Source organism: Hyperolius riggenbachi, chromosome 1 (assembly GCF_040937935.1).
Source record: "Hyperolius riggenbachi isolate aHypRig1 chromosome 1, aHypRig1.pri, whole genome shotgun sequence".
In the NCBI taxonomy this organism is placed as follows: domain Eukaryota; kingdom Metazoa; phylum Chordata; class Amphibia; order Anura; family Hyperoliidae; genus Hyperolius; species Hyperolius riggenbachi.
The window spans coordinates 279,001,887-279,026,075 of NC_090646.1; the positions used below are offsets into that span (position 1 = coordinate 279,001,887).

At 40.9% G+C, this 24,189-nt stretch overlaps 1 protein-coding gene across 3 annotated transcripts in view; it reads left to right on the forward strand.

Annotated features, from left to right (window-relative positions):
- The window catches only part of TMEM150C (transmembrane protein 150C), a 327,838-nt gene extending 313,010 nt beyond the window's left edge, over window positions 1-14,828 (forward strand). For 2 of the 3 annotated variants that reach the window (XM_068233635.1, XM_068233637.1), the window contains 3 exons: window positions 3,696-3,823; window positions 6,343-6,520; window positions 11,762-14,827. In XM_068233635.1, coding sequence (XP_068089736.1) covers window positions 3,696-3,823; window positions 6,343-6,520; window positions 11,762-11,988 — 533 coding nt within the window. In that variant the 3' untranslated portion in view covers window positions 11,989-14,827. Of the gene's footprint in view, window positions 1-3,695; window positions 3,824-6,342; window positions 6,521-11,761 lie in introns of all 3 variants that reach the window. The other variant, XM_068233636.1, reaches the window with a different exon arrangement.
- Window positions 14,829-24,189: the final 9,361 nt, after the last annotated feature.

The following is a 24,189-nucleotide window of genomic DNA, read 5'->3' on the forward strand; positions in this document are numbered from 1 at the left end:
TTGAGGGATACAGGGCCATTGATGAATGCATCTGAACTTGGAGTATCTTAAAACTGACCAGACCTGTAGCAAAAAAAAAAAAATAAGGATTCCATCAACCTCTTATAGTTTAAGCAAAGCAAATGTGAGTTCTAGTGCTCTAGTCTAGTACACCAAAACCATATCCTGCTGTTAACCTAATGGGGTGGTTTTTATGCTCTGCCTTGAACACATTTGTAAGTATATTTATACTGTGCTATTTCCTGGTAGACCCTCCTAAGAAAACATCATGATGATCAGTTCAAAGAACAATGCTAAATTGCAGTAACCCCAGCCAAACAGATTTATGTTTCTGAAGTCAGATTAGTGAAAGATTAATTTTATTTTGAATTCCACAGGTTTCTGAATGTACTCTTTATCTTATTAAATAAACTTAGATTTTTTTTTATTGCTGATTAAGTCACTCCTTTAATAGCAGTTTGAATTCTATTTTACTTAATTATTTAGTGACTTGTTTCCTGTTGGTTTCAGTATGGTGGTCCTAAATTTTACATCGAACGACATGAAAGTCTTGATTTGTCCACAGACAGTGTGGTCATAATACTGAACCATTTGAGTGCCTGGACATCATACTATTAAAAGGTCAACAGCCACGGTGTGGTCATCGTGTATTAATCTTGTAAACTTAGCTCCAAAAGTTCTATTGCAAAATGCTCTGTAACTGATAACAGGAAGCCTTTGACAGCTGTTAAAAAATGACTACAACAAAAAAAAAAAAAACAGAAATTACAAATTCCTACATATAGTAAATGAACTTTTGTATCAATGACCTCCATGCTTTTGTGTTAGTCATTAAAAGCCTCTGAACTATGAAAAATGAACTTGAAAAATCATAAACTTTTACATTTAAACTGTGTTCTGTCATACGTATATTTATTTAAGTATTGCAGATAGTTAATTAAATATCTGGTTGATATTTTTTCAGTTCTAAAAATAAATGATACAGCTGGAAAACTGTTACAATACAAAATCACACACGCACACACTCCCACATACATAGACACACATACATAGACACACACACACACACACACACACACACACACACACACACACACACACACACACACACACACACACACACACACACACACACACACACACACACACACACACACACACACACTCACTCACTCACTCACTCACTCACTCACTCACTCACTCACTCACTCACTCACTTTCTGTAGATAACAGTACCTGCAATGTGTAAATATGTTTTGCAGTCATAGGGCTTATTACATTGACTGACATCATAACAAGACACTTGTTTAAATGTTAAGTTTAACCCTTTTCTCAATGATGTCATTGCATTCACATTGCAAATGTAACAACTTTCTTAAGTAAGTTGTTAAGTTTAGCACTTAAATAAGTCATTCTCAATGATGCTATTCCAGGTAAGCTCAGTGTAGAAGTCGGCACCATCGTTAAACAAGAGGGATATCATACTTTATTAAGTTTCCTTTAAACTACTGCAGATTAATAAAGTTGGATTCACGAATGACAAAATCACTGGAATCTACATGCTTTTCTACACAAAATAAATGTGACAACAGTTTTCAGAAATTCTACACAAAAAGGAAGAAATGTAACAACAGCATTAAAGTGAACCTCCGGACTAAAAATCTACTCAGCAGAACTGAAAAGGCTTGGTGTTTCTTTAACAGTTTCACAGCATCAGAACTTTGTTTTTCTTACCAAAGCATCATTTTAGCTGCATTTTTATCTAAGCTCCACCCATCAAAGAAAAAAAGCCCAGGCTTTTTTCCCCTGATGCTGTGCAGAGCATGATGGTATTTCCTATGTTGTTATTCACGTTGCCTAGCAACTGGGAGAGGTGATCAGGACACAGGACAGTTGGAACTGTGTCTCATGCTCCCTGTCACCTCCTTTCAACCAAAAAGATGGCTGCCGTCATGAAATCAAACATTTGACTGTTCTTTTAAAACAGTGTGGGTAAGAGATTATATTACCTATCTATTTTAATTAACATAACTAATGTAACTTAACCCTTTCTGGACCAGCACCCTCTGCCGCCTTAAGGACCAGAGGGTGCTGGTCCAGCAAACCGCCGCTTCCCGACGAATCGCCGCAAGTTACCGTCGCTCCTGCCGGACACGCCGCTCTGTCCCTGCCGCAGCCTGGTCTCTCTGCCGTCGCTATGACGGCAGAGCGCTGTGCGCCGGTCAGGAGCCGCTTTCATTGGCTCCTGACCCTGTCACTCCATGTAAGCCAATGGGAAAGGCTTACATGAATGACAGGACCAGGAGCCATTGAAAACGGCTCCTGCCCGGCTCACAGTGCTCTGCCGTCATAGAGGCGGCAGGGCATCACATTGCGTCGGGGGCAGAGCGGACCGTGCGACGGGGACGGGCGGGGGCGCGCGGTCAATGGGACGTAAAGCTTACGTCCGGTCAGGACCGCAGCGTCCCCTGCCCGCCGTAGATTTATACTCGCTCGGTCCGAAAGTAGTTAATGACAGTATGTTTGTTTAGGCTGGAGTTCCTCTTTAAAGGACTTACGAGGCCAAAATGTCTAAAAAAAGCAAAGTACCTGTAAGCTGTTTAAATGCACGGAGGACGCCGTCCGCGCCCTCCGTGCAGTTCCGCCGGGTCCCCTTCCTGAGATCGCCCCCCGCGCCGACCCCGACCCCCCAGGCCGGGTCGGGCTCTCGTGCCGCTCTTAATATGGCCGCTTCCATTGGCCGCGGCTGCGCAGTCCGCCTGGCCGCGAGTGCGGCTGCGCAGCTCTACGGCCAACCCCCCAAACCACGCACTGTAGCGTGGATCGGAGGGGTTGGCCGTAGAGCTGCGCAGCCGCACTCGGGGCCAGGCGGACTGCGCAGCCGCGGCCAATGGAAGCGGCCATATTGAGAGCGGCACGAGAGCCCGACCCGGCCTGGGGGGTCGGGGTCGGCGCGGGGGGCGATCTCAGGAAGGGGACCCGGCGGAACTGCACGGAGGGCGCGGACGGCGTCCTCCGTGCATTTAAACAGCTTACAGGTACTTTGCTTTTTTAGACATTTTGGCCTCGTAAGTCCTTTAAGCTTTTTATACAAATGAACAGAACTGGCCCGGCACCATAACTTCAAAGAAGTGGATTTGATGAATAACTAAATCAGTCTATACTGTTGACCAATCAGAGGTTTCTCAAGGCAAGCGTATTAGTATGTCGCCGGTGAGTTGGGGACAGGGTGAGTCGAATGAATGGCCACCCTGCTGCATGGCGGCGTTAAATACTATTCCTCCTCTGAGTTATCACAACTTGGAGAAAGAAGTAATTTGGGGTCCGGCGATCCCTGGATCCCCGAATTGCATTCCAGTACATAAAAAAGGATACCATGCTGGACTTAGCAATATTATATATACCGTTTTCTATTCACCTGCTCAATGGACACAATCTTACGCATACCCCACAAGAAAAAACATAGCTTTTAGTAGTAAAGATATATTCCGTTACTGATATATTCCTCAAACAGAACTGCTTTACATAGTACTTTAGTGCTGTTTTAATTACTGGGAACTTTCCAATAAGTGTTTTTCAATGTTGCTTCTTCATTACTATTGTAATTGTTGTTGTTATTATTCTTTTATTGAGAACTTAAGTGCCGTCATTTAACAAAGTATAAAAATCCTATAATATTATTCATTGCATTTTAGCCTTAATTATTGCTGTTCTGCGTTTCATACAACTGAAGCCAAAAACCATCAGCCCCTGGCTCAGCATCAGTGGACTTGTGGCCTTATGTTTGACATCGTTTGGAATGACTTTATTGGGTAATTTTCAGGTAATCCTTCATATAAGTTCATTATTATATGGTATTATTTATAATATATCACATATATTTTATAGTCTTGGTATTAGAATTCAAGATATTGAATTTGGCAACCAGAATTATCTTGAACACCACACTTCAGCACCAGAGCAAGTGGACAGGGTCATGGGGAGTTCACTTGCTTTCCCTGCACAATGCCTATCACATGACTCTGATGGTTCCACCTTCCAAAGCCAGAAGGAGGAAGCATCAAAGTCAAGTGAAGCGTGCAGTGCAGCACAAGTAAGTGAACTCCCCATGACTCTATTCACTTGCTCCAGTGTTGAAGTGTGGTGTTCAGATTAATTCTGGTTGTTGAATTGAATATCTTGAATTCTAGCAACAACACTGATATTTTACACTGGTGTACATGTAACTTATAAATACAGATTTAAAGAGGAACTTTAACCCAGGTTTGAACTTCATCTCAGTCAGTAGCTGATACCCCCTTTCCCATGAGAAATCTTAACCTTCTCTGGAATAGATCATCGGGGAGAGGGGGGGGGGGGGGGGTCTGTATGTCTGATATTGTGGTGAAACCCTTCCCACAGTGCAATGTCATGACCATGGTCCTGACAGTTTGCTGTCTGTAAACCGTGTTGCATTGTGGGAAATAATGGCTTTTTCCAACTGCCAAGCAAGCAGTATCTCCCTCTGTGCATAGAACTCTCAGTAACGAGCATTCCGCACTAATCCCCTTGCAAAACTAAAGATGTCCCCACCAGTGATCAATTTCAGAATGTAAATTAGGGAGAGGAAGGCTTTTACAATGGGCAAACACTGACTAAATAATCTATAAATCAATATTGTAAAAAATAAGCAATTTTATTCATTACCGTTCCTCTTTAAGTACTGGTGTAGCTACCTCATCGTAAATTGTTGTGTACTGAGTAGGGTTGTCAAGCCATACTAATCCATGCCTTGAACTGATGAAGGCCAATTCAGCCAGAAACAGTTGTATGCAAGTTAGACTGGTAAGGCTTTGTAAAATGAAGAAGGTATTTTTTCATTGTTATAATAGAGATAGTGTGGCGACATATCTGTCAACTCAAATTTTATAGTATTTGGTCAATGCTACACCTCATACATGAATATCTTAATGTACCGTACATCCCCTATATGTATTAACACAAGTACATGTGTGTAATGCTTAATTCTTGAGGCATGTATTTGCATGCCTCTTGATAATGAAATCAGACAACTAAGGCTTGATTCGCTAACCGGCGCTAAGTGTTAGTGCCGGTGTAAAAAGCCCTTTTTCTCCGCTAGTGCACACAAAGCTACTTTGCGCGCAGCCCCGCTCACTGCGCGCGCAGCACAGGTGCGCCTATGTTAGTGCGCGGTGCGACAATAACGTCGCACCCGCTGCCTCTTAACCACTTGAGGACCCACCCTTTACCCCCCCTTAAGGACCAGCGCTGTTTTAGCTGATCTGTGCTGGGTGGGCTGTACAGCCCCCAGCACAGATCAGGGTGCAGGCAGAGCGACCAGATCGCCCCTCTTTTTTCCCCACTAGAGGGATGATGTGCTGGGGGGGTCTGATCGCTCCTGCCTGCCTGGGTGTTGCGGGGGGGGGCACCTCAAAGCCCCCCTCCGCGGTGAAATTCCCCCCCCTCCCTCTCATCCCTGTCCCCCCCCCCGGCAATCTGGGCTGCACAGGACGCTATCCGTCCTGTGCAGCCAGTGACAGGCTGTCACATGGCGGCGATCCCCGGCCGCTGATTGGCCTGGGGATCGCCGATCTGCCTTATGGCGCTGCTGCGCAGCAGCGCCGTACAATGCAAACAAAGCTGATTATTTCCGCTTGTGTTTACATTTAGCCTGCGAGCCGCGATCGGCGGCCCGCAGGCTATTCACGGAGCCCCCCACCGTGAATTGACAGGAAGCAGCCGCTCGCGCGAGTGGCTGCTTCCTGATTAATTAGCCTGCAGCCGGCGACGCAGAACTGCGTCGCTGGTCCTGCAGCTGCCACTTTGCCGACGCGCGGTATGAGTGCGCAGTCGGCAAGTGGTTAAACAAGTGGTTAAACATCGCATCTGATGCGACAATAACGGCGCATCGGGTGCCCCTGAGATACGCCGTTATCATTTAAGAGGCAGCGGGTGCAACGTTATTGTCACACCGCACACTAATATAGGCGCACCCGCGATGCACGCGCAGTGAGCGGGACTTAGACTGATGTGTGGGCGCAAACTACTTAGTGCCGTAGTTTGCGCCCACTAAGTGATATGGCACACTCACCGGCTTAGCGCCGGTTTTGTGATTTAAGCCCCTGATGTTTAATAAATAAATATGTTAATTCACAAAAACCTAAATAAGGGAGAGTTCCAATGTATCTGTTATGTCAATCCTCACACTCACACAGATTGTCCCAGTTTTGTTTTTTCATTTTTCCAGACACATGGGGACTCTCTCTCTCTTGTTCGCTGAACTTTCCGGTTTCTGAAACTAATTGTGTTTAATAACCTGTCCTTTTCTATGTCCGTCGGCAGCTCAAGAGCAATGAACTTATACATAACGTTGGCACTTCCATGACCTTTGGATTTGGCACAATAGCCTGCTGGATTCAGTCCATCCTGACCTTTAAAATAAACATTAAGAATGAAGGGAAAAGAACTGGAATCCCCAGAGTTATATTATCAGCAACAATAACACTCTGCGTTATCATCTGTATCCTTTTTATCCATGTGGAAAATGTATTGTCTGTGTCTTTACAGAATATCCATTAATGCTGCTCTGAGCTGTAAGGAGACTTAAGTCTTCCAATTCAGACACGAGCATAAATCTTTCTGTAGAACAAAATATACAGTGAATAAGCTCTGTGTGTCAATGTTAAGGGTGGGTAAACCTCTGCACTTTGTCACCTCACGGTGATCCATCCAGATACAATGTTCCAGAATAATTGCCTTGATGTCAAACTGTGACTTGAGCACAAGGAAAGGGTGACTCTCTCCACCTCCTCCAGGAATATTGATGCACTGTGTCTTCTTCCTCACTATCAAAGGGACACGGTCAGAGGTGATTATAAATGCATTGTTACCTCTATTGTCATTAAAATGTAGAGAAACAGGCATGGGGACTGGCAAAGAATGCTGGAGGAGGTACTCAGAGATCAAAATGTGAGCCACTATTCTAATCTGCTGTTTGGAAGTTATATTTAGCTTAATTATTATCTGTACTGAACAAAAGACCTAGGCCCGGGGCCCACTGGCAGTGCTTTTACAGAAAATGTTTAGTCTTTCCAAATGCAGAGGTCTTGCAAATGTAAGCACGATTCCCACAGCAATATTGATTTGGCTCTGCAGCTTTTAATGCTCGTGGATTGCCCCCAAAATGCTGCATGCAGCGCTTTGGAGGAACCACCCTGTGCGGCTGTACTGCTGCAGCACTTTCCTGATTGGCAAACAGCAAGGGCTGCAAAAGCACTGCCAGTGGGCGCTGGGCCTAAATTAGACTGCTAAAAAGACAACATAAAGTCAAAATTGAAAGGAAATTGTATCACCGCTGACCTATTGGTTTTAGTTAAGTAAGCAAAAGAAGATATGGGCTCTGGCTCTCTTCAATCAGAGTTCTTTATTCATGTAACAACAGGTACAACAAACTGCCCCCAGTATAAGGGCTCGTTTCCACTGTTGCGGTGCGGAATCGCCTGGATTCCACCGCAGAAGAAATCGCATGCGGCTGCGTTTCCGCATGCGGATTTAGCCGCGATTTCGCATGCGATTTCGCATGGCAAGGAGCCAGGCGAATTTGACCATGTCACTGCCTGAGTAAAGCTCCATAGCAAACCATGCGAAATCGCACGCAAAATCGCGGGGAAATCCGCATGACAAAGCCGCATGCGATTTCCCTATTAAATGCATTAGCAGCGATTCGCCCGCATTCCTCCCGCACGCGAAATCTGACGGCTCTGCCGTGCAGATTTCTGCTGCACCGAAAAACGCTCCCGCCGCCGCACAAGTGGAAACAGCCCCATCCACTTACATTGACTATGCGAATCCGCATGCAGTGCCCGCATGCGGATTCGCTATAGTGGAAACGAGCCCTTAGTTTTAGTTAACTAATCCTTATATGGAATAGTAAAGACACAGCTTAAGAATACAGTTTGTATATCAAAGGGATCCTCCTTATATATTAATTAGTAGACACTTATCTTGAGATTACAGATTGTATTTCAAAGAGACCCCAGTTCACTCACAGGCAAATAATTATTTGGGTTCATGTTCAGTCTGAATGCCGGTGACCACAAATTGCACAACAACAAACAGCTAGTGCATTGTGCCCAATGTCAGTGCACAATATAATGTGTACTGCAAGTGACATGTGACATGACGATATAAACAGGAGTACATTGAATACTAAACCTACTTAGCACCTGCCTGTGTCATCCTGTTCCATTTTTGCATTGCAAGTGTTAACAGAGCAGTGTTATTTATATGCAAAAAAAAAAGCCTTAGTGGTATGCGCTGGCGTTCTCCTCGCTGTTCAACAAAATGTAAGTTTTACTTTTTTTTTACTTAGCTGCTCCCAAGGTTTTAAATTTAGGTTAGGTCACTTGCCCAGAGGTTTGCCTCACCGTGGCACAAGTGTTTAGTATAATATACTTTGCATGCAAACCATATTGGAAGCTAAAGTTCCTCCTAGTTTAATTAATGTTAGCACTTGTCTAGGATGCAGGGCATGCATTTTTCAGTCTGACAGAGGCGGTGTATACCTGTGCGATTAACCATTCAATTGCAACATGTGTTTAGGGACGCGCAGCCTTTCCCACCACCTTTTTTTTACATTGAATACTAAGCCTACTTAGCACCTGCCTGTGTCATACTGTTACATTTTTGCATTGCAAGTGTTAACAGAGCAGTGTTATTTATATGCAAATTAAGCACTTGAATACCAAGTCCAATGCAGCCTTACCACTCCTGAAGAGTTGACAGAAGCAAATTAGTTTTATCTGAGTGAGAAATCACTGCTCATAACAAAAAGAAGCTGGAAAGTTTGAATGTTCATTATTTCTTTTTGTTCGCAGCTGAATAAACCAAATTGTACCTCACACTGAAATGGCTCTTGTGCAGAATTTAACCTCTTAAATTCAAAATAGGAATATGAGACAAGAAGGGAGGTTCTATACACTATTACTACTACACATACAATTAATTATCTCTTAAATGTATTTTTAAATCAGACTTGCCTTAACTACAGTGAAAGTTGCCATATGTTACAGTACACAACATTTAGTCCTGTTGTGCATAGTGCATTGTATTGCATCAGGTATGATGTGAAAGGGGGCACTGAAAACACTGGATGCTCTGGCACCCATTTAACATTCTCATTACCAAGAACACTAACTAGTATAGTGTGAAGACCTTACAGTATGTGGGCTGTTTCATAATAATTTACTCATACAGCCTGTGTGAAAGTCTATATTGTCTTCTCTGTTCTCATATATTCATAGTGTGTCATTACCATGCTCAAACTTATTGCAGTATATAAAGTGAACAGTGTATAGGCACATAATGCTTCATTTTTTATACAAAAACTACACACTCACGTATGACAATTTTGGAGGAAAATAGAGAGAACATCACCATCTGCTTTCACTTTAGCAAAGGTATAAGTAGTCTTAGTAGGATTTTAACTCTTTCCATATGTGACAAGGCAATCAGTTTGCCCATATGTGTCTGCAGTGCTCAGCCTGATCAGACTGATCTGAACTAGATCAGGTTTCTCCATTTAGGTAAGAATGTTGACTGTCTTGTATACAGATTGGCAAACTCTTGAAATGTCTTGAAGTGTAACTGAGATGTATATTAAGGCTGTCCTATTTGTTTTCTTTTAAAGAATGCCTGTTGCCTGTCTGTTATGTCATTCCTTTGTCATCACCTGATATAGTTGTAGGTGTCTGATATTGCACATCTACAACATGCATGCAGCCGGTGGAGTCAGGGTACCAGATGTGCATATTTGTTATGTGCCAGTGACGGAGGAGGTACACAAAGCAGATTAGGTCCTTGGAGCTATGCTATTCAATACATATTTTGACCCCACCATCTATGTACAGAAATCTAGATTCACCAGACAAGGCTAAGTTTTTCCAGTATCCAACAGTCACACAGGAGTAGAACCTAATATAACAACAGTTAATACCAGCAATACCCAAATAACTACTCAGTATCTCTCTTCCAAGGAGAGAAAAGTGTGCTGCCAGTTGCTTCAAGCAGGCACACCATGCTTATCAATTGTATATACTGCATGCAATTCACAACTCATTTGCTCTGATGAGTCCTATTGGGCAGAGCAGAGGCTGCATGCCCAGTCTGATGCCACAGGGAACAATATGCATAAAATATTGAACTCTGGGCAAATCATGTTAACTTGCTAATTTTATCATCTGACTAGCTGAAGACCGGCATTGCTCAGGTATGTGTTTGGTTGTTGTTGGGACTGGCCACTTTTTGTAACCTTGACACACAGTCAGTCAATGACCAAGTTTGTGAGCTTTGGGTCCTTGGCATCAATAATGTGAGAATGGAAGCAATTTAAAATTTCCCATTGAAATCAATCAAATAAATCTGATTGGCTGTGTGTGGCTCCGCCCCTTTGTCTGAATTTGAATACCAGTCACTCAATGACCGACTGTAGCAGGGTTTGAGGCCTCTGCCATTAACAGTGTAAAAAAGGCGTGCTAACTTTGATAAGGCATGCTATTTGTCTTAGTAAATCAAGCCCATGGTATCTAAGATTATAGGTAAAGATGAATGTGAAGATGGGTAGCTTATTACATGTGAACAATATTAGGTAGGAGAGTTTGTTTAATGTGGATGGGTATGGGTAATAAGTGATAATATAAATACCTACTAGAGGAGTGGGATAAACTGTTTGCAATGCCAAGTACTAATAAGAGTGACCCATGAACAGTGCAGTAATGAGATAATAGTGTGCATTAATAAAAGAAATAGGTAGATTGTATATTAGTCAAAGAATACCACTCATCTCATGCGTTCAAATAGGAAGCTTAGCGCCTCTGTACTGTGTGTCTCTAGAGGTCGCTTTAAATAAGTTGGTTAATGAGTTAATTGGGACTAATCAGCCAATCCTCGGCTGTCTCTTACTCCCTGTCATCAGTAAACGCATTGTTTAGTTATATAACCTGTGCCGCGCGTCCCATGACTTCACGCGCGTGCGCACTGTAGTTCTAGAGACAGTTTCCCCATTTTGGTGAGGACGCTGTGTTTATGTTTTATATATTGCATGCAACAGGTTCCTCCCCTCACCACCTCCATCCCTTACAGAAACGCCTCCTTTCGACAACAGGCGTGCGCACGAGATTCACAACACTTGTGCGCACGCTTATACTGCTGCTAACCAACACGTGCCTCTTCAAAGATGGCGCCAGTAGCTTCCCTAGCATCAACGTGCATCAATGTCCAGTTTGTGTGAACAGGTTAAGAGCTTTAAAGAATCTCACATTTGGACAGACATATAGGTGTTAGAAATCTGGTTTAAGTAGGAAGACAATAATTACTAAGCTGTGTGTTAAAAAGACCCTATAGTTAATCCATGCATATTAATCCACGGTTGCTGATTAGTACTCTGGAATTTTTTTCTCTCATGATATGTAGCTATGTGAAAAGTGCAATAAAATCCTGCAGCTTAGACAAACCCTTATATATTGACATGCGTTTATTGCTCACATCCTCCTGTCTGATGACTCATGCTGTCTTTTCTATCCAAGAGACTTGACAGCATGAGTCTTCAGAAGGGAGGTGCAGGGAGTGATGATGTTCCAGGATATAACAGTGGATTCATGTGCATGGATCTACTATAGAATCATTGTAATGACTTTGCTTTTTGTAATGTCTAAAGCTGACTTTTACATTGTGATATACTATTTTTCCTTTACTCGGAGTACAGATTTCATTTTCGAGTGGCAGAAGAAAAACTTTTCTGAACCTTATGCACCGAGAGTCCAGTGGGTGCTTGTGATGTGCTTCATAACATTTTTTGGGACACTGGCGGTCGAGTTTAGACACTGTAGATTTGAAATCATTTGTGTTGAGAACCAGCAACACTCAGAGATTTTCCACAGCATGTCTGAAAACATGTCTGACATGTCAGAGTACCAGACCGATCAGTTGTAGGAATGGCCTGCACACATTCCACATAACCTGCGCAGATGACAGGTGAACTATGTCTACGGGCTGGAGTAAATGTGAAATACATTTGAGAGGTGACCAAAAAGGACAATGTGCATTTCTCAGACAATATTCAGTATTAAAGAGACTTTTTCAAGAGCAATTTCCATCTGGATTCTGGTAAAGAGTGCTGCCTCAATGATAACCTGTGCACATGGAGAAAAAGCATTTGTCTGACTCACAGATCTGGTGTGTAAAGGCAGCCCAAAGCATTCTTCTCATTGTTGCAACAAGTGCAGATGCTGAATACAGACTCCTCCGCAATCTGTGATGACTAGAGCAAGGTCCAATAGGTGAACGTGTTCAAAAACAGCAGAAGATGAGCTACCTTAATGAACCACGCCTGTGCACTATCAGTCAGGGGATTTTTTTTTTATAAAACACTAATGAACTGTGGTGCAGACTAATTAAAATCAGTCCATTTAAAACTGGAGCAAACCTGGTTCACAAGTGGAGTCATTTTTTAGAGCAACCAGAGTCCATAGTGTTGTGTTCGGTAGACTAGTCACGGATGCAGAAGTACTGGAACTATGTTTATTTACAGGTTTTAGCAGTTCTCTACATGAAGCAATGGCTTTTCATCAAATCTCCAGCCAGCAGAAAAAAAACTGGAAAAAACAATCTCCAACAGTCTAGAGAATCTTATACCTTAAACAAATGTAACAGTGCCATCTACAGGCCAGAACTATGAACTCCACACAGTCTGAGCATCTGCTCCACCTTTGCATCAGATCTGCTCCAATTTTTTATGCATTGGTTTTCATAAATCTACCCATTGAGGCTGGGTTACGAAAATGTAAGCTAGTAAAAACTGACATTACTATGATATCAACCAATCGGAGTCCACTTTTCACCTTCATAACACAGGTTATAGTGTGATAGGTGAAGAGGCAAGATCCCTGCTCTTTCTGTGCTCTAGCGTTTATAAATAAGCCAACATTTATGTTTAAAATCAAAAGTAAATAATATTTTATAGAGGAAAATTACACGACATTTTGAATGAATTTTGAAGCATTTACAGATCTATTGGATATATGGAACTGAATGTGATGAGCACTGGAGGAGAAATGGTTCTGTGAGTATTATAAGTCAGTTTTACGACTGCATGGCAGCTTTAACCTAATACATATACATTTACAAATATATCAGTTTTCACAAGATGCACTGACTGCATACAGTCTATCTTCATTGCCTAGTCATCTAAGTTCTTCGACCCTAGGCAGCTGGATTGAAAACGTCCATGTGCAAATTAGAACAATGGCAAATCGCCATGCTCTAATCAATGTGACTATTCAGTATTCTTTCTTTTAAAACATTACATATGTAGCCTGTTCTATATAGAGTCTATAGAGATTACAATAGTTTATATAATACAGTAGATTATATGTGTATATATTTTCAGTAAAAAGAAATGCCTATCAGGGTGGCGTGACAGTGAAATGGGTGGGTGAGTGTATTTGAATTGGTTGTCATGCTGTATCAATCATGGGATGTTAAATGAAACAAAAGTCCCGACAAATATTATATCATGAATTTACAGGTTCTGTTGAGTGGTAGCTGTGGAATGGATCAAGAACCACATATCTGCTCTATGGAGCAAAAGCAATGCCTTTAATTACTATCATCAATGGAAACAATAGCAGGCAAGATGCTGATTCATGTAAGTGACCTTTACTGAGGTTTGTTTCCATGTCACTTTTTTGGGCAGCTAGCATATAAAGGACAACTGAAGTGAGAAAGATATGGGGGCTGCCATATTTATTTACATTTAAACAATACCAGTTGCCTGGAAGCCTTGCTGATTTATTTGGCCGCAGTAGTGTCTGAATCACACCAGAAACAAGCATGCAGCTAATCTTGTCAGATCTGACAATAATGTCAGAAACACCTGATCTGCTGCATGCTTGTTCAGGGTCTATGGCTAAAAGTATTAGAGACAAAGGATCAACAGGATAACCAGGCAACTGGTGTTGCTTAAAAGGAAATAAATATGGCAGCCTCCATATCCCTCTCATTACAATTGTCCTTTAAGCCTTGCAATGTGTACTGTCTCCCCCTAAAGCTTTTCCAATACAAATTCTGTACGACAGATGCAGAGGATGTGCAGGAGTCTTGCTTTCTGTTTTCCTGCAATAAAATAAATAGATTTGTTAGTGTGCTGCATCAGGGTATCCACTGCTTAGCAAACTATTTGATTCAGAAAGTTTACTTCCTCTTTAAATCATACCTTTCTTTTTAAAGTAAATTAAAGGAACCATGAAAGTTAGAGAATATATCCCACACAGTACAATAGTTTAAAACTACAGAAACTAATACTGGGGGATTAGAATGCCTAAAGTGGCCCATTTACATAAGATGTTTGAAGAGATAGACTATGCATAGTACACAGATAATTTTTATCTCTGTACTGATATTTGAACTTTCTTCCCACAACCCTGACTTGCAGGCTGAAGCTGACGCCCGGACCACACAAACTACATACATCATCATCAATGTTCCTGCTGCTGACTATTAAAATGGCCATAAACATGTCACAGCAAAATAATCTGATGTAAACGTTTAGTTGTAAATATACTGAAAACAGAAGGATCTATCCATATGAGATACCCTATTTCTTCTATCCAATATATACTGTAGTTTACCGGCTTCCTGCAGGGAACTAATTTTATTCCCACTAAGATTTTGCAGTTTCCATGAGTGTACTTTCCCGCACGGCAATCCTTTTTCAGTGTGTTTACATTCTTTTATGTGTGTGCTGGGGGGGGGGGGGCTGTGGTTGCGGTTGCGGTATACAAATTCTAGTGCCCGTTTTTGAAACGGGCCTATTTGCCTAGTATGGAATAAATCCAGTATGTTGGAGTAAAGCTATAGCCAGTGCTGGCACTGCGTGTTAGCATGCTCTGACCATATCAAAATCCCACAGATACCAGTCTTCAGCATCTACAAGCTTCTCACTGTTGAAGACATGAGATAATCCAGGATAAATAAATGTATTGAATTAGCATGATCAACTTCTGCTTGTCAGCCTTGCAAACTGTGGGTGGGCCTGACCAGTTATTGCGCGGTCTATTTGTTTACCAGCTTGGATCACAGGCAAAAACAAAGAACCGTGGGAACCTGTTTTAAGGGGAAACAACATCACATTTTTAACAATATTCTGCACTGTCAAAGTTTTACCCTCAGTATACAATACATACATTTCACATGGCTTTAGTATGACTGTTTGCATGGGCAGGGTTTTCAATATTAAACATGGCAAGACATTATTATTTCTATTGGGCAGCTAGGCCCACACACTACACAATCTGCATGCTCCAACAATGGCCAAGCATCAGGTTTGATATGCATCCAGGGGAAACTGGCAGTGGGTTATGAAACATTACAACTGTTTTACAACTGTTTTACAAACCAGTGACAATGGCAGAATTGAGTTCATTCCTATAATTACATAGCAAAGAATGAGGATGACTTTTAAAAATAGTTTAAGGGCTCAGACACACTATAAGCGCTTTTCTGAGAAAAAAATTAATTCTAAAGGAACAAGCACACAGCTTTTAGTTGTTGAAAAATAAATGAATAGAAATTAAAACAAAAAAACAATCAATCAATCATAGGAATTATCTTTATGAAATATACCGGTATGTTTGTTATACAAATATATGAAAATGTTGATATTTCAAAAATTGCATAGCAGGCTGTATTTTAAAGCACGCAGCATTGAGGCAAAAAATGAAAAATCAGCTTTCAGTAACGGTATAAGTATACAACAATACCTGATTTATGATCAGGGCCGGAGCTGCAATTAAGGCAAAGGATAACTTTGTCCTGGGGCCCCATAATACTTTAAACCAGTCCTATCTATGGTTGCCGAGGTTACTATGTATCGCTGCTCTGCACTGTTTTGCTTTATAAAAAAGCTAATTGGACCTAGTTTATTGTTTTTCGAGGCTGGAGAATAGTAGAAAACAGCAGATAACTTATGTGATCCAATAAAGCTAGCCTTGATTTCAGAGCAAAAAAAAAAAAATTCTGCTACTAGTTTGCAACTTTTTCCTGGGACATAGAAGACCATAGCAAGGTTTGCTTTACATTTGTGATATGGTGCATCCAATTAAAGTTATTGTGATAATTACAGAGCAGCCTGTGTATAGTTTAAAAAAATAAAAATATACAGAATGGATTTATTACAAAAATTTCACACTGGGGCTCCTCCGGTTGAAAAAAACAACTGTTTCCCTATCCAATTAGCAGCCCTAACTACAGTCTGTTATAACCCAAGCAAGAGTTGCAATTTTTTAACAAAACTTTCCAGCCCAACTCATGTAAATTCATCATTGTTCTCCAGCCTGAAAAAGCATGGTAGCAACGTGGTCAATTAGATGTAAAAAAAAAAAAAAAAGAAAATCCAACTTACAGGCAAATTTAACGTAAACTGTATGCAGTTTGGAACTGGGCCAAAGTAAATTGGCAGGAAGTGCATTTCATTGGTTCAGTCCTGAACTGCATGCAGTTTGCTTTAAAGTGTACCTGAGGCGACATGTAACATGATGAGATAAACATGCATATGTACAGTGCAAACCATATTAATAACCAGGCTGTTTCACTTGTTTTATTTTGCTGCCTGAAGGAGTTAATTTCTTGGTATGGAAGTGACCGCTTCTGTCATGTCGGCACCTTGTCGGGAATATAGAAAACATCACTGATAGGCAGATTACAGCCATAAATGTTTTCCTGGCAGAATACAACGTCTTAGCTCAGGGCTTAATATGCTGCCACTGATTAGAGACAGTAAAACATTCAACCTACTTTGTACATGTTTGCATATAAAATAAAAACCATGGGATACTTAAAGGGACACTACAGCGAAAAACTGTAAAATGTAAAATATGTGCAAACATATACAAATAAGAAGTACATTTTTTCCAGAGTAAAATGAGCCATACATTACTTTTCTCCTATGTTGCTGTCACTTACAGTAGGTAGTAGAAATCTGGCAGAACTGACAGGTTTTGGACTAGTCCATCTCTTTATAGGGGATTCTCAGGGATATATTTATTTTCAAAAGCACTTAGTGAATGGCAGTTGCTCTGTCCAGCTGCCAAAAAAACTGTGTAGCGAGCAGGGAAGCTGGCCAGCATCATTGTTTAAATCCTTTTTCGGGAATATATTTATAAAGAATAAAAGCCTTGCTGAGAATCCCCTATGAAGAGATGGACTAGCCCAAAACCTGTCACTTCTGTCAGATTTCTACTACCTACTGTAAGTGACAGCAACATAGGAGAAAAGTAATTTATGTCTCATTTTACTCTGGAAAAAAAGTATTTCTTATTTGTATATGTTTGCACATATTTTACATTTTACAGTTTTTCGCTGTAGAGCCCCTTTAAAAAAGTCATTTTAGGATTAGGAGGATAAAGTCAATTGTTTATTTCATCCAGTTTATTTTCACCTCGAGTTCACTTTAAGTTTACATGCAAAATAACCATTATGTCACTGGCCACCCATCTCTGCACAAAGGATCGGGCCCAATGTTGCTGATCCAAATAAGGAATAGTGTAAGGTTATATGGACAGAAACTATGTACAGTGGTGTTTTGTGTCATTACTATGTCATATGTTTGTTTCATTCATAAATGGCCAGTGTGGTTTACTTTTTATATTAAAATGCATTTATACACTATTTTTTTTAACTGTGAAAAATGAAAATACATTTTCAGGGGTATCTTGTGTGCAGCCATTGTGCCATTATCTCTGCTACTTCTTTGTCTGATTTCCTTATTGAAATCTGTTTGCAGAAGTCGTGTAATCTCTCACATTACAGTACTAGCAAAACAATTGTATTTTTACTGCAATGTGTGAAAGATTTATGCAGTGCTTTCACAGGAACTGCATTTTGCAATGATCTTTACATATAGTACTATTTTTTATTTTAAGCTTACAAAACCAATAAATATCCTTGTTTCTTTTCCAAAAAGGTAGCTTGTATGAACAAACATTGGCAGAATACATATAGACAGGAGTGCTGTGCATCGTCACTGCTTATAGTATCAACAGCAATTATATTAAAGCAAATCTCAGCTGAAAATAAACTCATGAGATAAACATTTGAATCCTCCTACTCCTACCGTTATATTTTGCTTAAAAACTGAAAAAAGTAGGTTTAATTTTTTTTTCTGACTCAGCAGAATAACACAGTCTTTCACACAGTCTTTCAATGACCCAGAGCTAAAATATATGAACGATTGACTATTTTATCTATTCCCTGCACTCAGAAGTTGTTCTCTGGCTGGCAATAGTTTGAACTATTGACTATTTTATGGCTGTAATTCTTTATCAGTTAGGCCTCTTTTACACTATACGCTGGAAAATGATGAGTTTTAACTTTCCATAGCTTTGCATTATGAAAAAGCTTTCAGTTAAAATGCGTATAGTGGGAACTGAGCCATAGGGAAACATGGACATTACTTTGAAAATCAGTTGTCCTTTCAGTTATAACTGAGAGCAACTGATTACATGTAAATGGGCCCTAAAGGTTGCCACACACCATACAATTAAAAGATACAATTTTTCACCAATATGATAATTTTGATCGGTTGTCCCCCAAAAATTTAGAGCTTTTCTTTGTTTTCTTTGATCAATAAATCCGACCGAATTTCCCGTTTTTTTTATTTTTGGAGATTGGACATGTTGGAAATTTCAGACCAACGCTATCAAGAATTATATGGTGTGTGATGGATTGTCAATTACTTGATGTACAGTTCCAATCCATTTTTCTCAGATTTCAATTATTCATGATTGGGGGAAATTGAATATAGGCGTGTGGTACATTGGTCAGATTTTTTAATTGTTACAATCATTTAGAAACATTGATTGCTGTTCTTGAATTGAACAGATATTTAAAAAATTGTATGATGTGTGGCCACCTAAGGCCCCATTTACACTTAATCAGTTGGTGCGCTTTTTTTTTGTCTCCATAGCAGTGCATTGGGAAAAATATTTCAGTTAAAGTGTGAAAGGTGTCATAGGAAAACATGGGCATTACTTTGAAAATCAGTTGTCCTTTCAGATATAACTGAGAGCAGCTGAACAAGTGTAAACAGGGCCTTGTGGGTTACATTATAGTCCAACAAAATCCTGACTTGAGAGAAACTAAATGTTTAACTCTTTCAGGTAGAAAAAGAAGAAAAGGAACACAGCCTAGATATTTGTATGTCTGTACATACACGTTTATCTCATCATGTCACATGATGGCTCAGGTACACTTTAATGTTTTATGGTGCATGTAAAAAAACAGTGAACCACTGTTAAGAAATAAGTGTAGTTTTTGTATATTATGCATAAAACATCAGTAACAGTGGATGTCCTTGTAAAGGACCAGTGACTAAGCAGCGCATAGTAGCCAGGGCCTGAAATCATTGTGTTTACCAGTGTTGTGGCAGTTCCTTCTCATTCATTCTTATAAAAAGCCATACAAATAAAGAGTCCCAGTAGCTAGAGGTGGAAGCCTAAGTGCCCATAAATAGGGCAGACTCTGAAAGCTATGCACGGCTAGGTCCCAGAGCCTGCAGAGAGTTTGCCAGGCATCGGGACAATTCAAGGCTAAATATACTTTTCCTTTAAAGCAAACCTGTAAAAAGAAAGGCCCATACACACGGCCCATACATTTGTCTGTATTTGTGAGGCAGTGACAAACAGACAAGAGACAACAGCATATTTGTGGCAGCGACAATTCGAGTTCGCGACAGTTGTAAACATGTGACAACAGAAAGATTGAAGACACGATGGAAGCTGTCAGCCACAGACTACATATATTAGTAATACTATGGTATGGTAGCGACTCTGCTGTCTGTAGAAGACTTTCGTACACATGACAGGACACCAACAGACTAAGCGACGGTTCATGAGACAAAAGTCACAAGAGATTCACTAGATGAATCGCTTAAACATGGCTGTGTCTGCAGACAGTCTGCAGACAGTCTTTGTCGCTTGCCGTGTCCACTTGAACAAACTGTTGCACAAACCGTCACTCAACACGTGTCTGTACAGACATCTGTAAGCCGAGGGTATGGTCCTTTAGAAAAAAGTTACTTAACGGGCCCCAGAGCTGTGTCTTTAAAAAAAACCTGGACTTACCTGGGGCTTCCTCCAGCCCACTGTAGCCCGCGAGGTCTCCAGCATCTTCTTGGCCCCCTCCGCGGTCCCACTGGTGGCTCCAGTAATGTGCCAACTTCGGAGTGAGGTACCCAACGCTTCATCACGCCGGCCGCCGTAAGAGTTCTGCACATGCGTGGTTCAGTCTTTAGATAACCACGCATGTGTAGGACTTTCATGGTGGCCGGCATGATGATGCAATGGGTACGCAGCGGGGGCAAGCATGTGCGACTTTACCCGCAGTCGGGACATTACTGGAGTTTAAGTTTATGGAAGCCTCTGGATGATCCAGAGTCTCCCCGATACACCCACAAGCCACACAGTGTCCCTCTAAATTTATCTGGTCGTGGCCACCTCTGCCAAGAATCTACTGTGTGCAGGACAACCCACGACCCTCTCTGATGCGTCGCAGAGAGATCGAGAGTGCTTAATCCTCTTGGCCGAGGGCATTGTTCTCTTCATTAGCCCTCCCACTGCATCATGTGCCACACATCATCCCTCTTTCCCACTCCACAGCAACAGTACATGCAAGTAGCTTGTAGACTAGTGATGTGTCTGAACAGCACTCGGCCCAGAACTGTTATGTGAGGGATTGAGTCCTGATCCCTGGGGGTGACAGTACACGTGTGTGCACATTTAGATTCTACCAGAGATCACAGAACATTATTTGCACAATACCAAATATAATAACCTTTACACCATGGTACTGGGTAATAAGGGATAGTAGTTAAAAAAGACATGCTCATATTTTTGGTTTGCACTAGTCTGTAAGATACAAGCGAACAGTCCAGAATTCATTGCATTGAACTCTCTTTCCTATGCCTCATACAGAAATGAATTTCCTTTCACCAGAGCTGATTCCAACTGATTGAACATGATAACAGGGTAACAATGTGTCTGTAAAATTATCTCTATTTCTACTCAGCCCACGCTGCTGACAATTTAGCATTAGTAGTATCTGAATCCCCCACTGAAACAAGCATGCATCCAATACAGTCAGACTGTTGTCAGAGCACCTGATCTGCGTGCTTGTTCAGGGTCTATGGCTATAAGTATTAGAGGCAAAGGAACAGCAGAATAGCAAGACAATTTGCATTGTTTAAAAGAATATAAATATGGCACTCTCCATATCCTATAGGCTCTTACTGGTTCCGGAATTTCCTATTCAGTGGTTATTAGTCTTCTAACCAATGTCAGGATGCTTGCAAAGCAAATTTCTCTGTCTCAGACGACTAAAAATGCCTCTTCATGTTCTTCACTTATAACTATTGGAACTTTGGGTAGAATATGTGGGCCAGCAGTCCTATCAAAGGCATAACCATAGCCTTCCATAGTTCCTAGAGTAGAGTCGGGGAGTAGAGTAGCAGGGACATAGTGGCCTTTTATGAAGAGGAGTTGTCAGAGGATACTTGCAGAGTTGTCACCAAGGCTCTTGGGAGGAAAGAGACCAGCAGACTACTAAAGAGGATCATCAGACACCTCGTCAGGGAAGCCTTGTAGGAGAGTCGAGTATAATATTTTCTTCAGACAAGTATCTTTTTTCTCTAATTGCTTTCCAGTTAATAACGTTAACCAGGCACAAATGGTGATATCTTAACTTCTTGGTATGAATGTTTTATTCTCCTTTTGTATTGTCTGCATAGTATCATGCTGAAGGCCCCAAATAAGATGGTCTAATTCTGTGCCTGACATGTCATGCTGAAGGCCCCAAATAAGATGGTCTAATTCTGTGCCTGACCTCAGTGCTGGCGACAGACTCTGTCCCCTTTGCTTTATTCTCTGCTTATAGAGCATTGGCCTTTCCTGCTTATATCTAATGCCTGTGGATGATCATTAATGAGCTCCAGCAGGAGATGAGGCCCTCTGTCCACATAAAGCTGAACCAACACCCTGCTGTGATAAAGGGGAAAGAGCACCAAGTAAAACAACAAATATCTATCACAGAGAGGTAACATTTCATTGCCAATTTTAATCAACTGACTTCCTGCTCTTAAATCATTTCGGTAAAGCTAATAAAATACCTTTCCCCTTATCAGTTTAGTCATGTGTAGACAAGAGAGGGCTGCAAGACTAGTGTAATGTATGCCTTTTGGTGTATCACTCCCACAATTAGCAAGATGTTGTGTGATATATGTTTATAAGCATTGTTGTTCCTCTTATGTACAAGCCTTGCATGATTAAACTGCAGACATCAGATATATACACACCTAACGTCACTTGCACTGACATAATACATAATCCTATACAGTCAGCTACAAAACCTAGCAAAGTTATTTCACCAGACTAGTTCATAAGGACTGATTGAGGTAAGAGCTGTTAGCTGTCTCTATAGCCATAAGGATTCGGTGTACAGCACTATGATGTTGGAATTAGAACTAGCACACTACAGCCACCATGTGGTCATCTTGCATTTATTGATGACAATTGTTATTCAGCAGATGCTGTGAACTCTATTTGACATTTATTGGCTTATAATAGCATTAATAGCATTTACTGATTTGATTTTAAAATGCCACCTTCTTTATCTGAATTTTAAGTTTATGTATTGTATAAATAGATGTATAGTTTGTATCATTTTATTTCCAAGCAGCAATATCTAACTGAATGTAAAATACACGATTATTATAAACTCAGTGAATCTTGAATACATAGTTCTGAAGGTTTGGATAATTGGATTAAAAAACCTTTGAAGTATATTAAAAAATAAAAAGGAAAAGTTGATACACCTATATTCTGAGAATAGAGAAATATACATATGTGATATGTTCAGTACTTGTGTACTTGGCATTCCTTTCCTATCCACATGCTAGTGAGACCAGGGGCCTGACTTACTAACTTTTTCCCAGGCTACAGATCATTGATAACAACATGCACTTATTTAATAATCATCTTCTACCAGGTGTCAAGGGTTTTCAGCCTGGAGCACAACTACAAATCATATGGCCTTCCATCCAAATATTCAATTACAACACCCACCCTCTGATATTCTGATATTTAGCTTCTGGGAGAGCAAGGTGGGATATGTGGACTGCAGGTTATCCTGAAACAGGTAGTTATAACAATACCTGCTTTTTTCCACTACTCAGCATTGGATGGTATCGGGGAAGATCTGGAGGGAGGGAGGTAAGAAACTAGGAAGCCCCTTAAGTTGCAGAGGTTGTTCCTCCAGTAGATACAACCAATATCTACTGCTTTCTTCTAAGTGAAATGAGACCACAGCAAGCATACATGGAAGGTACTGAATCAACAGTTGGTCAGTTTCAGGAACGTAGGGAAAACATTATAAAGTAAATCTAGAATGTGTGTGCACACATGACTGCAGCAATTACTACTTCACTAACTTTCCACTTAGGGTGCTAACCATTGAGGCATGCTGTAATGTGACCCAGGTGAGCACTGTAAACTTGCCCCATCTAATGATCCCCCCTCACCTCAGGACCTCTTTCCCCATTACCCCATTTTTCTCCTGTGCCCTCACACCATCATAAGTTTTATTACAACTGACTGTTGAAGAGTTGGGAAAGATAATAGCTGATTTAAATGAAAGAGACATGGGACCCTATTCAATTAACTTTTTATCGTAAATTTTCTCCTAGGAGATCATTTTACATCTTCTGTTTAACTGGTTGGGGACAGTGTGTGGCTAAAACTTCATGTAACGTTCCCCAATCTCATGCATGCATGGGACACAATCGCTCATCCCAAGCACAAAACTCAGCTTGTCTTTAGCCAATTGTATTGGCTCCTGACCCCCCCCCCAATCCCTGTGATCCAAACACAGTGATCAGCAAGTGGATAATGCAAAAAGGCTCTTGTCCTTAAGGGGCCAGAGCTTCACCATCCTAAAGTAGTTAAAACAACTTTCAGCTTCAACTTTAAAAACAACTTTCAGCACTCTAAAAAAGTGAAAAAGTACTTGCTTGCTGGTGGAATAAAAGGCATTTTATTCATAATATGTGAAATTAACCGTAGGAGAAACCGTGGGAGAAAAAAATAT